This window comes from Rhinolophus hipposideros (genome assembly GCF_964194185.1).
Source record: "Rhinolophus hipposideros genome assembly, chromosome: 19".
In the NCBI taxonomy this organism is placed as follows: Eukaryota; Metazoa; Chordata; class Mammalia; order Chiroptera; family Rhinolophidae; genus Rhinolophus; species Rhinolophus hipposideros.
This window is the reverse complement of record NC_138065.1, coordinates 24,733,198-24,745,372: the sequence shown is the minus strand read 5'-3', so window position 1 is coordinate 24,745,372 and position 12,175 is coordinate 24,733,198. Positions and strand designations below refer to the sequence as shown.

Sequence of the window (12,175 nt, the reverse complement as noted above, 5' to 3'; positions counted from 1 at the left end):
GGAGAACTGACTCTGGCTGTTGAACACACAATGTGATATATAGATGATGCATTACAGAATTGTACACTTGAAACTTACGTAATTTTACTAACCATTGTCACACCAATAAATTTTAATTAAAAAAAAATAAAATAATTGAAGTGGGTCCTGTAAAACAAAAGTGAACTCAGCTGCAGTGAAATGGAAAGAACTAGATGAATAATATATTTTCTTCTATTCTCCACAGGATAGTTCTGGGCAAACATTACCGAAAAACAATACAGTTAAGAAGTAAACATCAGAAATGTTGGATTCTGGCTGTCACATACAGGATTCTTTTTCATACACTCAGCTCCATGACGGAGCCTGCCGACAAGACGAACAGTCCTGAAGTGGGGAGCGACTATTGAGAAAAAAGAAGACAAGAGACAAAGATGGGATTGGGAGGGCAAGCAGTTCTCATTAGACTGCCGCACCTGCTTTATTTTACAGCTCTCTTTTATGCGCACAAAGACAGTAAGATTACAGCAGAAGGCTGATACAGCAAATACAAAGTAACCTTGTTGTATTTTGATGTTTGGCCCTGACTGTACTCCCACCTTTAGATAAATCCTTCTCCCCCGGAACAGATGGTTTCTATCTGTTTCTTTTGTTTAGATAAGCTCCCCTTGGGAGTTACTACTGCCAAGTTGTGCTTGACTCATTTAGTTTAACTCTTTATGCGTCAGCTCCCCACAATTCCCCCTTTTTTATTTTTTGAGATCGTGCCTGCCTTAGGTGGTCAGTACAGACGCCTTTACTTACCCGTCATGGGATATCGATCATTAAGGCGATCGATTCCTCTCTTAGGTTGTAAAAACACTTATTGATCCTTACCCGTCATTGGCTACCGATCTCCTTAGGGGTTAAACAGGGGTGTTTATCTTTGGTTTGGCAGCCATACTGAGTTTTATCTTATGGATTTCTCCATAAATATCTGTGACTGTCTGGATCACAGTTTTGAAGATACAGGGGAGGAAGCATATTATCAAGAGGATCACAACAAGGGGGATCAGAAAAGGGGCCATGATTTTAAGCATAGAAGAGTATGAGGGAAATACATTATGAAAGCTAGAAATAAGTTTGTTAAGAGTATCAGCTATATCGGTATTTAAGGGCGAAGCTTCTTGTAGAGTCAGGACCTCTTTATGAAATTGAACAAGGTCAAGAGTAACATTTTCATGATGACAAATGTTGTTTGATTTTATCCCAAGGTGTTTCAGACTGATTGTATGGTTTTGCTGTCACACAGATCCAAGCGTAATCTACATGACAAGACAATCTTGTCTTTACTTTTAGGGCTTGTACTTCATCACCCATCCAAAACACCATATTATATAAGGCATCAATCTTGGCATTTAGTTTTTGGTCTATGAGGTCTTGTGTGCCTAAAGCAGTGGATACGTTTTTAGATAGTTCATTAACATAAGTAGCAGTTTGAACAGACTGTGATAGAGAAACGGCTGCTGTTAACAGAGGCAGCTATGAGCATGATTAGTGCAGTTACACCAGCTATAATAAGTCCTAGTGCTCGAACAGGTCACGAGAGAGCCGTCTCTAGCTTAATCAACACTTGATATCCCCTATCTGAATACCACTCCCCTGTTATATTAACAGGTAACATTACAAAGGAAGATTGGTGTAATACCATAACGCTTTGGTTTTTGGGGAGCCAAGTGACACAACTACTGATTTTACAATTGTTACAAGTGACATTGAACTGAGAATCTTTTACAACATTAATAATAATACTGCCAATCAATAATACATGTGGAGGCTTAACACAAGCAGTAGTATTTTGTTGTCTAATGGTAAGGTTACCGCTACTATCTGCTAACTCTGTGGGTTGTAATGCCCCGCTATTTTCCAAATATGATGTTAAGGATAAGAGGCAGTTCACCATAGCCCTGCTACTACTCCCATTTGTCCAGGAAATTGTTTTGTCGCATTTCCTCCAGACCAGTCAATAAAAGATCTGTTAAAACCTGGGATGGGATATCTCCAGGCTTTGATGTAGCAGTCTCTCCACAAAACGGTTTTGTTGCTTGTACGAGTCTCTCTTTTACACGGGTCAATTGTAGGTGGAGGAGTTTTGACGGAACTAACATTCATCCCATCACAAAGAGCCCGTATTATAACTCTTTGAAAAGAACTCTCAATTATCCGAGACCAGGTAGGAATGCATCCCGTGGTGCCATTGTCCATGCTTTTCACAAAACATATAGGCAGTCCCTTACCCACGCCGGAATAGTTGTAAGGTACAGAAGTTAAATCCAGGGTGTAGTAGGGGCGAGTAAACAAGGCAGTATCATTGGTCCCGACGAGCACCTCAGGTCCTTCCCACACCGTGGGATGCAGGAGTGGAGGATCAAGAAGTAGGCCCAATATGTGGTTCCATCAGCTAAGCTCAGGATCACTGAAGTTCTGAGCAGGGTCTGCAGCAAAACGCACCAGCCTTTCCGGTAGCCATTGCGCTCCTCCATTATCCTGTGAAGAAACACAAATATGCCCTCGTCCCCAAATTAGGACTGGGTCTGACCCGTGCCACTGATTGTGGAGAGGATCTCTCCCCCTTACTTGAGCATAATCTTGCTGTGTGCTGGGATGCCAGAAACGATTGACAGCAGATCTGCCACGCGCATCCACATTTAAAAAATTTAAAATAAAGAGGGTATGATTGAGAACTGTATGTGGAGAAATGGGGTACACCTCCCCCTTTTTTATTTTTTGTATTTGAGTTTTTAAAGTGCCATGGGCCCGTTCTATAATCCCTTGGCCTTGTGGGTTGTAGGGAATGCCTGTTTTATGAATGATAGAGAACTGTGTACAAAACTGTTGAAATCCTTTACTTGTATATCCTGTACCATTGTCAGTTTTAATTATTTCAGGCATGCCCATTGTAGAAAAGCAATGTAAACAATGATTAATGACATTTTTTGTGGCCTCTCCTGTTTGAGCTGTGGCCATCATGAACCCTGAGAATGTATCTATTGATACATGGACAAATTTTAATCTACCAAACTCAGGGATGTGGGTCACATCCATTTGCCATGTAGCATTAGGAACTAGTCCTCGGGGATTAACCCCTTCAGGGCACTCTTGAGAAGCATTAAGAATTTGGCAGGTTGGGCAGGTTTGAACTATATGTCTGGCTTGTTTGTAAGTAATAGGAAACCGAGCTCGAAGGCCAGCAGCATTTGTATGGGTTAAAGAATGAAACTCAGTTGCCTCAGTAATTAGAACATTAACAATCAGTGAATCAGCAACAGCATTGCCAAGCGTCAGTAGTCCCGGTAGGGAGGTGTGGGCGCGTATATGAGTAATGAAAAATGGATGTTGTCGGTTTTTGACAACCTGTTGAAGCTGATTAAAAAGAAACTGGAGAGACGGGCTTGAGTTATTAGACAGTAACGCCGTCTCAATATTTTTTGCTGTGTGAACTACATAAGCTGAATCCGAGACAATATTTAAAGGTTTAGTATAATCCTGTAAGGCAGTCAGCACAGCAACTAACTCTGCTCTCTGTGTAGAGGTGCAATTAGTTTGAATGACTTGTTGATTTATTTCACTTACTATCGTTGCCCTGCCGTTACTAGACCCATCAGTAAGAACTATTACAGCTTTTGAAATTGGAGCTGGACTTAATCTCTTAGGGAGAATCCAACTGGTCTTTAGAAGGAATTGAAACAATTTATTTTTTTGGATAGTGATTATCAATAATTCCAAAATATCCACAAATAGCAACTTGCCAGATTTCAGAATGGGTATTTAAGTGTATAATTTGTTGTTTTTTAAACGGGACTACTGTCTTATCAGTTTAGATTCCGTTTAAATAAAGAACTTAAGTGCGAGCTCGTAAAACAAGCTCTGAAGTTAATTCCAAATAAGTTGGGAGTGATTTGACAAAATTATTAGGTAGAAACAGCCACTCTACCAAGTCAGTTTGTTGAATTATCACCGCTGTAGGTGAATGGGGAGTGGAGAAAATTAAAATTTGTAAAGGTTGAGATGGATCTATGTGCTGAATCTGAGCTTTTTGAATTTTTTGTTCAACTAATTGTAGCTCTTTATTGGCCTGAGGAGTCAGGGTACGGGGACTATCTAATTGAGAAGGAGCCCGTAAAAGGCCAAATAAATTACTGAGCGCATAGGTGGGGATTCCCAGAGTGGGACAAAGCCAATTAATATCTCCTAACAATTTTTATAAATCATGTAATGTAGAGATTTGGTCTCTCTGAATCTTTTTGTTTTTGTCTAAATCTTTTTTTGTCAGACTCAGAGTCTCTACCTTAAGTCTTTTTCTTACTTTTTGTTGTTTTATCCTTTTTATTAACATATTGAAATCTCTCACAACTATAAAAAGTTGTTGGGCCTTATTTTTAAACAAGTTACTGTTTCTCTGCGTCTGTTTGTAGCAGTTTTAAAACTAAGCGGATTAGTTGGAACGTTTCCCAGATTGAACCGGGGAAAGACACTCTGTTGGAATGTAATTTATAGAGACCTTGTCTTACCTTTTTTTTTTTTTTTTTTTTTTTTTTTTTTTTTACTTCTCTATCTCAAGTGTCCCAAGGTTTGGAAACCAGGAACAATGAGTTTCAATTACTTTGAGGAGTTCCTCTAATCTTTTTTTCTTTTTTGAGGTTTTGTGCTTTCCCTTCTTAAGAAGAACGGTCTGTACTTGTTTTCTGCATTTGCACAGAGAGGGAGGTGATTGCTGACTGCAATCGACCAATTTCTACCTGGAGAGGATCTAGATGTCTCTTAGCACCTGTTTCTGTCTGAAACGCCCCTATGAAATGTTTAGGGTCATGATATTGAGCAGCAGCTTCCTCTAAATCTTCCTCATCTTGTGGAGTCAATTGATCATCCTCCTCTTGTAACTGAGGGTATAAAGAAGCAGGGGGAGCCGACGAAGTAAGTTTGGAAGTAAGTTTGGCATCGGGATGAGCGTCCGAGCCTGAGGGGTCGCCTGCAGAATGTCTTATTCCTTCCTGTCTGGGGTCCATTACATCCCTAATTAAATTCCATAAGGAGGTGTCCACTGGTACCTTAGAGGGCCCATGAACGTCATAATATCCCTGTAAACGATCCCTCACCTTTTCCCAAGTTTCTAAATTTAAAGTCCCTTCCTCAGGAAACCAAGGACATACTTGTTCTACAAATTCTAGAAATCGAAGCAACTGTGCTTCACTGGTTTTTACTCCTCTAGCATTTAGCATGCTCTTCAACATATGAGTAAATAATCTTTTACTGTTTCCCTGCCCCATAATTTATTACTCCCGACTATGATACCTTACCGCACCTACCTTCTTTCGCGTCTTAACTCCGTGCGGTGTCCTTCACTTTATTCCCAGTATTCCGGGTCCCTGTTTGGGAGCCACTTGTCAGAGCCTGCCGACAAGACGAACGGTCCTGAAGTGGGGAGCGAGGATTGAGAAAAAAGAAGACAAGAGACAAAGATGGGATTGGGAGGGCAAGCAGTTCTCATTAGATTGCCGCACCTGCTTTATTTTACAGCTCTCTTTTATACGAACAAAGATAGTAAGATTACAGCAGAAGGCTGACACAGCAAATACAAAGTAACCTTGTTGTATTTTGATGTTTGGCCCTGACTGTACTCCCACCTTTAGATAAATCCTTCTCCCCAGAACAGATGGTTTCTATCTATTGTTTAGATATTTCTGTTCTATTGTTTAGATAAGCTCCCCTTGGGAGTTACTACTGCCAAATTGTGCTTGACTCATTTTTTTTTCATTTTTTAAAATTAATTAGATTTATTGGGGTGACAATTGTTAGTAAATTTACATAGATTTCAGGTGTACAATTCTGTATTACATCATCTATAAATCCCATTGTGTGTTCACCACCCAGAGTCAGTTCTCCTTCATCACCATATATTTGATCCCCTTTACCCTCATCACCCACCCCCCACCCCCTTACCCTCTGGTAACCACTAAATTACTGTCCGTGTCTATGAGTTTTTGTTTCTCATTTGTTTGTCTTGTTCTTTTGTTGTTTTTGGTTTATATACCACATATCAGTGAAATCAAGGGTTCTGTGCTTTTTCTGTCTGACTTATTTCGCTTAGCATTATACTCTCAAGATCCATCCATGTTGTCACAAATGCTCCTATATCATCTTTCCTTAACACCGAATAGTATTCCATTGTGTATATATACCACAACTTCTTTATCCATTCATTTATCGAAGGACATTTTGGTTGTTTCCATGTCTTGGCCACCGTAAACAAAACTGCAATGAACATTGGAGCACACATGTCTTTATGTATAAATGATTTCAAATTTTTTGGGTAGATACCCAGGAGAGTGTTGCTGGGTCATATGGTAATTCTATTCCTAATTTCTTGAGGAACCTCCACACTGCCTTCCATAGCGGCTGCACCAGTCTGCATTCCCACCAACAGTGTATGAGAGTTTCTTTTTCTCCACAGCCTCTCCAACACTTGTTACTATTTGTCTTGTTGATGAAAGCCATTCTGACTGGGGTGAGGTGATATTTTATTGTGGTTTTCATTTGCATTTCTCTGATGATTAGCGATGTTGAGCATTTTTTCATATGTCTATTTGCCACTTGTATATCCTCTTTGGAGAAATGTCTCTTCAGGTCCTCTGTCCATTTTTCAGTTGGGTTGTTTGTTTTCTTGTTGTTGAGTTTCATGAGTTCCTTGTATATTTTGGATATTAGCCCCTCATCAGAGGCACTGTTTGCGAAAATCTTCTCCCATTCAGTTGGTTGCCTCATTATTTTGTCAATAGTTTCTTTTGCTGTGCAGAGCTTTTCAGTTTCATATAATCCCATTCATTTATTTTAGTTTTTACTTCCATTGCCTTTGGAGTCAAATTCATAAAATGCTCTTTGAACCCAAGGTCCATAAGTTTAGTACCTATGTTTTCTTCAATGCAGTTTATTGTGTCAGGTCTTGTGCTTAAGTCTTTGATCCATTTTGAATTAATTTTGGTACATGGTGACAGATAGCAGTCCAGTTTAATTCTTTTGCACGTAGCTATCCAATTCTGCCAGTACCATTTATTGAAGAGGCTGTCTTTCCTCCATTGTATGTTTTTAGCTTCTTTGTCAAAAATTCTCTGTCCATATTTATGTGGTTTTATTTCTGGGTTCTCAATTCTATTCCATTGGTCTATGTGTCTGTTTTTCCGCCAATACCAAGCTGTTTTGATTATTGTAGCCCTGTAGTACAAGCAAAAATCAGGGAGTGTGATACCTCCAGTATTGTTCTTTTTTTTAAATATTGCTTTGGCTATTCGGGGTCTTTTGTGGTTCCAAACAAATCTGATGATTTTTTGTTCTATTTCTTTAAAAAATGCCATTGGGATTTTGATGGGGATTGCATTAAATCTGTATATGGCTTTGGGTAATATGGCCATTTTAACTATGTTGCTTCTTCCAATCCATGAGCACGGAATATCTTTCCATTTCTTTGTGTCTTCTTCAATTTCTTTCAAAAATGTCATAGTTTTCAGCATACAAATCCTTCACATCCTTGGTTAAGTTTATTCCTAGGTATTTTAGTCTTTTTGCTGCAATTGCAAAAGGAATTGTTTTTTCTATCTCTTTTTCTGAGATTTCATTGTTGGTATATAGGAAAGCAATGGACTTTTGTACGTTGATTTTGTAGCCAGCAACTTTACTGTATTCATTGATTGTTTCTAATAGCTTTTTGGTGGAGTCTTTAAGGTTTTCTATATATAGCATCATGTCATCTGCAAAGAGTGACAATTTAACTTCTTCATTCCCAAATTGGATGCCTTTTATTTCTTTCTCTTGCCTGATAGCTCTGGCGAGGACTTCCAACACTATGTTGAAAAGCAGAGGTGATAGGGGACAACCTTGTCGTGTTCCTGAACGTAGAGCAAAGGGCTTCAGCTTTTCACCATTAATTATGAGATTAGCTGAGGGCTTGTCGTATATGGCCTTTATTATGTTGAGGTATTTTCCTTCTATACCAATTTTTGTAAGTGTTTTAATCATAAATGGATGTTTTATCTTATCAAATGCTTTTTCTGCATCAATTGATAGAATCATATGATTTTTGTCCATTATTTTGTTTATGTGATGTATCACATTGATGGATTTGCGAATGTTGAACCATCCTTGTGGCCCGGGGATGAACCCCACTTGGTCGTGATGAATAATCTTTTTAAGTGCTTGACTCATTTCGTTTAACTCTTTATGCATCAGCTCCCCAGAGCTCCAGCTGAAATGAAAGCTGTCAGCTGGCTTTGAAGAATGATTTGGTTTCAGAAAACCATAATAACTCTCTCTTTGTAATAGGGATTACTGATTTAAAATTTTGAAAATTAAAATATGAATACATCCCTTTTTTCAGTGACTTGTTCTCTAGGTCTTTTCCCTCACTTTGATTCTTTCACTTGAATGATGGTAAGTTTTTGTGTTCTTTCTCTTAACAAGTTAAGTTGTTCATGCTTACATGAAATGATTTTATAAATTGGTAGTGATTCAGCATATTGACCAAATCTGGGTCAACTCTTCTATGAATGATGCACAAATGTGAGCTTTGTCTCTTGACAGTGTTTGTGTGCAGACCTTCTTTTGGGGAGAGACACATACTAGTTGTAGTTCTGACTAGCTTCCCAGGGCAGCCGAGGCATTTTCTCATAGTTAGGTAGGCTTGCCTGACAAAATACAGTATAAATACATCCTAATATTACATAATAAAAATTTGTTATTTTCTGTAATACTGTACCTTTATTTACTAAATCCTCCTCTGTGTTTTATGTAGAGGGCTCCCTTCCTGAATATCACCTCACATGCTCTATTGCTCTCTATTGTTCTGGTGTTATTTAATGAGGCTCTTGATATTCAGTAGATCTAATCCTCTAGTGACCTAGGATAATCGCAAGAATAATCAATTAATTAAATATTAAAGACTGTCACACGATTCAAAAGGTACAAAAAGCTATTTATTAAAAAAATGTTTCTCTCCCTGCCCTCTCTCTAGTCATAACATATATTAATGGTTTCTTTATAATGGCTTGTATATTTTTCCAGAGATATTTAATGCATTTTCCAGCAAATTCATTTTGTATATTTCCCCACCCAATTTCCTTTTCCCACAAATGGTGAATACCATGCACACTGTTCTGCACATTGCTTTCATCATGTAATAGCAGGTCCTAGTATATACCAGCATGTGGAGAGCTTTCTTCTTTCTTCTTCACAAATGCAGGGTGTTTCATGATATGGGCAGACTAATTTGTTTAGCCAGTTCCCTGCTCTCAAAAGTTTGGTTGTTTCCAGTCTGCTTGTTAATATCAATATTGTACTCAGGAATAACATAACATGCATATGATTTCATAAATGTTAAGTGTATCAGTAGAATAAATCCCTAGAAGTAGAATTGCTGGAATGTGCATAGTGCCACATTGCCCTTCATAGAGACTGTACCAATTTACTTACACTCTCATCAGTGAGGCTTGAGAATGCCTGAGTACCTATATTCCAACATAGGGAAGCATGGAAGTGTTCTCATATACTTGTATGATAGTCTTATGGGTGAAAAAATGATATCTGTTAGTTTTACTTTGTGTTCCTCCTTTTTGAGTGAATTTGAACATTTGTTGAGGTATTTAAAGTGTGTTTATATTTTCTGTGTTCTGTCTGTTCATGGACTTTTTCTATTGGATGGTTATTGATTTGAGGGCACTTTCATATATTGGGCAAATTATCCTGTGTGATGTGAGTTGCAAATATTTTTCTACATTACCACATCATTCCTGAATGGCTAGCTGGGAGCCTCTACGGGGTATGTCCTGACCCCAGTTTGTCATCCCTAGTACACTTGTAAATTTCTAAATGTACTGAGATGCTTATAGAAGGTGGGGAAAGTGAGGAGTCTTATACTCTCATAAAGGCTAAGTGTGAATGGGGAGGGGAAAATAAGGGTGAATGGGGAGAATGTGATGTGAATGGAACTAAAATCTACCGTAACACACCAACTTGCAACTCACAGCAAAGTTCTGACACACTCAGTAGGAAGCCCTTATACCAGTGTGCTGACACCTTTATTATTGTATTTGAAACAGTAATAAAATTTGGAGACCAGACCTCCCAGTACTGGTTTTTCAGCCTTGAGCAAATCAGTGAACTTTTTGAGCCTCAATTGTATTATTTTTAAGGCAGAGATAATAATATTGCCTTGCTTGTTGTGCAGATCACATTGAAGAAAGTGCCAGACAAAAATAAAGTGCTAATGTTACCGTATTTCATTGAGCCTAAGATGCTAGTGATTGTAAGATGCATCATTATTTAAATACCACTAAGGAAGAAAAAATTCTGTCAACTATCCTATGGCAAATCACTTTCTCACCATTTAAAATATTCCCATGTATTAGAAGAGATTTAGGCAGATTTTTATCATAAATAATTACCGTGCCTATATAAAAGGAACTATAAATTAATATCAATTAAGGAGGAAGTTTCACAATCTTAGTCCATTTCTGCTGAATCTCTTGTCAAGGTAGTTAACAATATCTGTGTGTTTTCCACACAAGGTTGCCTCTGTGCATCATGAGCACTAGGGGTGCAGCATTTCTTAAAATAGTTTTATATTGTCTTCCTTCCAAGTCTCTGACACCAGCTCTGCACAGTATGCATGGCAATTATTTCCTGCCCAATGTTTGGCCAACTTGAGGCATCCTGAGATTAGAGATGGTAAAGTATGAAAATATTTACATGTTAGAAACGATGAAATAAGGTAATATGATTGATTCTATCTTATTTTGCAAGTTTGGACTTGTAAGGGGAGAATGCATGGAACCTTTTGCCTCTTCTTAGGAACTGTACTTGCTATTTGAACAAACTCCAGGTGGATGCCTTGCCTGGGATATGGCCCATTGACGTGCATAAATGATCAAATAACTTTGTATATTTCTATATTCACCTATTCTTTTTTTCCTTCCTTTTTATTTTGTTTTTCCTTTGAGGTTCTTGAGGCCAAATCTGGCTCATCAGAGGAAGCCTGCACCAGGCCTCTCAGGACATCCACCGAAGCTTTCCTCCCCTGTTTCATGAGGTACAATGGCTCCCACCACAGGTGCTCTCTCTCCTTTGCTGCTGCTGGTGACCATTGTAGGTAGGAAACCATTACCCTGAGACCCCAGTGTCACACTGGAGCTTCCTTTCCTGTCTGGCTTGAGCAGCTCAGATCTACCTGAAGTGAAGGTGCTATGTGTTTGCTTTCTGATAGAAATATTTTACATATAAAAGGCATGAAAGATAGACCTCATGCATGAGTGCTTTCTGGAAACAGGAATTTAAATTGTTTTTTATTATCATGACTGTTTTGGGGAAGATGAAAATCACATTTCTTATATACTAGGAAAAATTTATATTTATGTACTTAAAAGAATTGAATAGTAGATCTTTTTGGAAAGCAAATGACCAGACTCTCTCTTTTTTTTTTTTTTTTTTTAAAGATTTTATTGGGGAAGGGGAATAGGACTTGGGGAACAGTGTGTACTTCCAGGACTTTCTTTGTTTTTTATTTCCAAGTTAAGGTTTTTTCCTTTCAATCTTAAGTTGTGGAGGGTGCCGTTCGGCTTCAAGTTGTTGTCCTTTCAGTCTTAGTTGTGGAGAGCGCAGCTCAGCTCCAGGTCCAGTTGCCGTTGCTAGTTGCAGGCGGTGCAGCCCACCATCCCGGGAGTCCAGGAATCAACTGGCAACCTTGTGTTTGAGAGGATGTGCTCCAACCAACTTAGCCATCCAGGAGGCAGCTCAGCTCAAGGTGCCGTGTTCAATCTTAGTTGCAGGGGGCGCTGCCCACCATCCCTTGTGGGACTCGAGGAATTGAACTGGCAACCTTGTGGTTGAGAGCCCACTGGCCCATGTGGAAATCGAACCGGCAGCCTTTGGAGTTAGGAGCACTGAGCTCTAACCTCCCGAGCCACCGGGCTGGCCCCAGACTCTCTTTTATCATGTTTTTATTTTGATATACTGTTTGCTTATAGTAGACACTCACATGGCATAAAATCATTTGTGAGCATTGTTAACTTAAAAAGCCAAAGTGAGAGGCAATAGCATTTATTTGAGATCAAAGAATTACAGTCTGGGGGCTCAGATTCAGGCAGAAACCTAAATTGTATCCCAATTTAGAGTG

The 12,175-nt window shown here is 38.9% G+C and overlaps 1 protein-coding gene across 1 annotated transcript in view; it reads left to right on the top strand.

Moving 5' to 3' along the window:
- Positions 1–10,785: 10,785 nt before the first annotated feature.
- KIAA0319 overlaps positions 10,786–12,175 on the top strand; it is a 64,307-nt gene continuing 62,917 nt past the window's right edge. The window contains 1 exon segment of the mRNA XM_081026643.1: positions 10,786–11,152. Within this exon segment, the coding sequence (XP_080882769.1) occupies positions 10,890–11,152 (263 nt within the window). The 5' untranslated portion in view covers positions 10,786–10,889.